General features: G+C 50.6%; 1 protein-coding gene across 1 annotated transcript; it reads right to left on the bottom strand.

Moving 5' to 3' along the window:
- Nucleotides 1-236: 236 nt before the first annotated feature.
- LOC111237810 (transcription factor Sox-7-like) lies at nt 237-1,425 on the bottom strand. Its single transcript, XM_022767049.1, has 2 exons — nt 1,119-1,425; nt 237-907 (listed from the first exon to the last, which is right to left on the bottom strand). The coding sequence occupies exons 1-2, from the start codon at nt 1,423-1,425 to the stop codon at nt 237-239; spliced, it is 978 nt and encodes a 325-aa protein (XP_022622770.1).
- Between the last annotated feature and the right edge of the window lie 204 nt (nt 1,426-1,629).

Genomic DNA, 1,629 nt, shown 5'->3' with positions numbered 1-1,629 from the left:
CACTCACTAGTGGCATGTAGAAAAATAATAAGGGTGTTCAATTGTTTGAGTCTATTAATCTCACCAGACATAAGTTGAATTAGAGTTATTTATTGATACATTATAATTACATTGGAAAACAGTACACTTTTCATTCATGAACTTGTCAAAAACTAAATACACAATATACACTTTCAGCAGTCATTATCAAGTGATACACTGAAATAATTTAAATAAATACACCATTTGTGGTGGTTTTATGATAGTGAGCGTCCCTCTCTGTGGCTGCTCTGCTGATGGTAGCTGCTGGGATCCACTGACTCGGGCCTGTGTGGAGGAGGCCCCAGGTACTGTTCGAACTCGCTGCGGTCCAGATCGTACAGCATGTCCAGCTGAACCTGTTCCAAGTAAATATCCAAGGAGGGCCCAGCAGGACTCAGCGGGCCCCCGTAAAAGCTGGACTCCCCTTGCTCCACGTGTGACCCTGCAGAGAAACCGCACGGCATGTGCCCGTGCTGACTGCCAAAATACAGCTGGTGCTCTGACAGGTATGAAGGCGGATTTGAATACAACACAGGCTTGTTTGAGAAGGTCTCTGCTGCTGCTGCTGTGTCTGGGAACACTGGAGTGTTTTGGTAGCTGCTGTGCAGAGGGGTGAAGTTAGCCGGGAAAGCAGGCGTGTTTGGGAAGGTCTGCTGCTGGTTCTGGAGCAGGTATGTGAGGTTGTAGGGCACTGTGAGGCCTGGGCTGCAGAGTGTGGGGAGAGCGGCCTCAGCGGTCTGTGGCTTGGAGCTTTTCTTCAGCTGCTTCCTCCTGCGGGGTCTGTACTTGTAGTTGGGATAATCGATGGTGTGCTGGACCCTCAGACGCTCAGCCTCCTGCATGTAGGGACGCTTCTCAGCCAAGGACATGGCCTTCCAGGTCTTTCCTGCAGGAACACAGTGAGGTTAATAATCAGATAACAGATAATAAAACTTTAACTGTGAACCTTATTTATCTGTTTGGGCCTTTGATTTAAACAGATTTTGCTACTGAGTTCTTTTTTTAGAAGGGAACACAAATCTTCCCTGGAGCCCATTTCAACCTTAGCAACTTCTGGCCTTGTCAGTAACATTTCAGGCTTTCAATCAAAGTCTTACCAAGTATTTTGCTCAGGTCCGTGTTCTCCAGGTCTGGATTCAGCTGCGCCAGCCGCCTGCGCTCCTCTTTGGTCCAGATGATGAAGGCGTTCAAGGGCCTCCTGACCCTCTTCTCCGTTGAGGCAGACTTGGCTACAGGACTGGTGCAGCTGGAGTCCGAGTTGATGGACAGCGGGCTTGAAGGCCCCGAACTCGGGGAGCGGAGCTCAATCATCTGCTCTGCGTCTGCGGAGCCGCAATCTTCGCCGTCGAACATGGAGCTGTTTGCGCAAAGCTGGAAAGCTGCGGGGTCCTGGCTGAAACGCATGGCTACACCGACTGTGATGATGTTTTTGGCTCAGCTGCAGGCCGCTGTCATCGTCGGGGTGATGCCGGGTGACGGATATATGCTGCAGCTCCACCAATAGGAGGCCAGGAGGAGTGGATTTAAGGTGTGAATTCCAGGTGTTTTCTCGGGTCGGTGATAGGCCCATCTGACGCCCCAGTCAACGACCTCGCGAAACTTCAGATG

Source organism: Seriola dumerili, unplaced genomic scaffold (genome assembly GCF_002260705.1).
Source record: "Seriola dumerili isolate Sdu_G_001 unplaced genomic scaffold, Sdu_1.0 BDQW01001124.1, whole genome shotgun sequence".
Lineage (NCBI taxonomy): Eukaryota > Metazoa > Chordata > Actinopteri > Carangiformes > Carangidae > Seriola > Seriola dumerili.
This window is presented reverse-complemented; position numbering and strand designations above follow the sequence as displayed.

Bases quoted from the DNA above. Each gene is read 5' to 3' on its own strand.
- LOC111237810 (XM_022767049.1), bottom strand. From the start codon at position 1,425: ATGCGTTTCAGCCAGGACCCCGCAGCTTTCCAGCTTTGCGCAAACAGC. The intron at 908-1,118 runs GTAAGACTTTGA...GTGTTCCTGCAG, and splicing joins GGACCTGAGCAAAATACTTG to GAAAGACCTGGAAGGCCATG.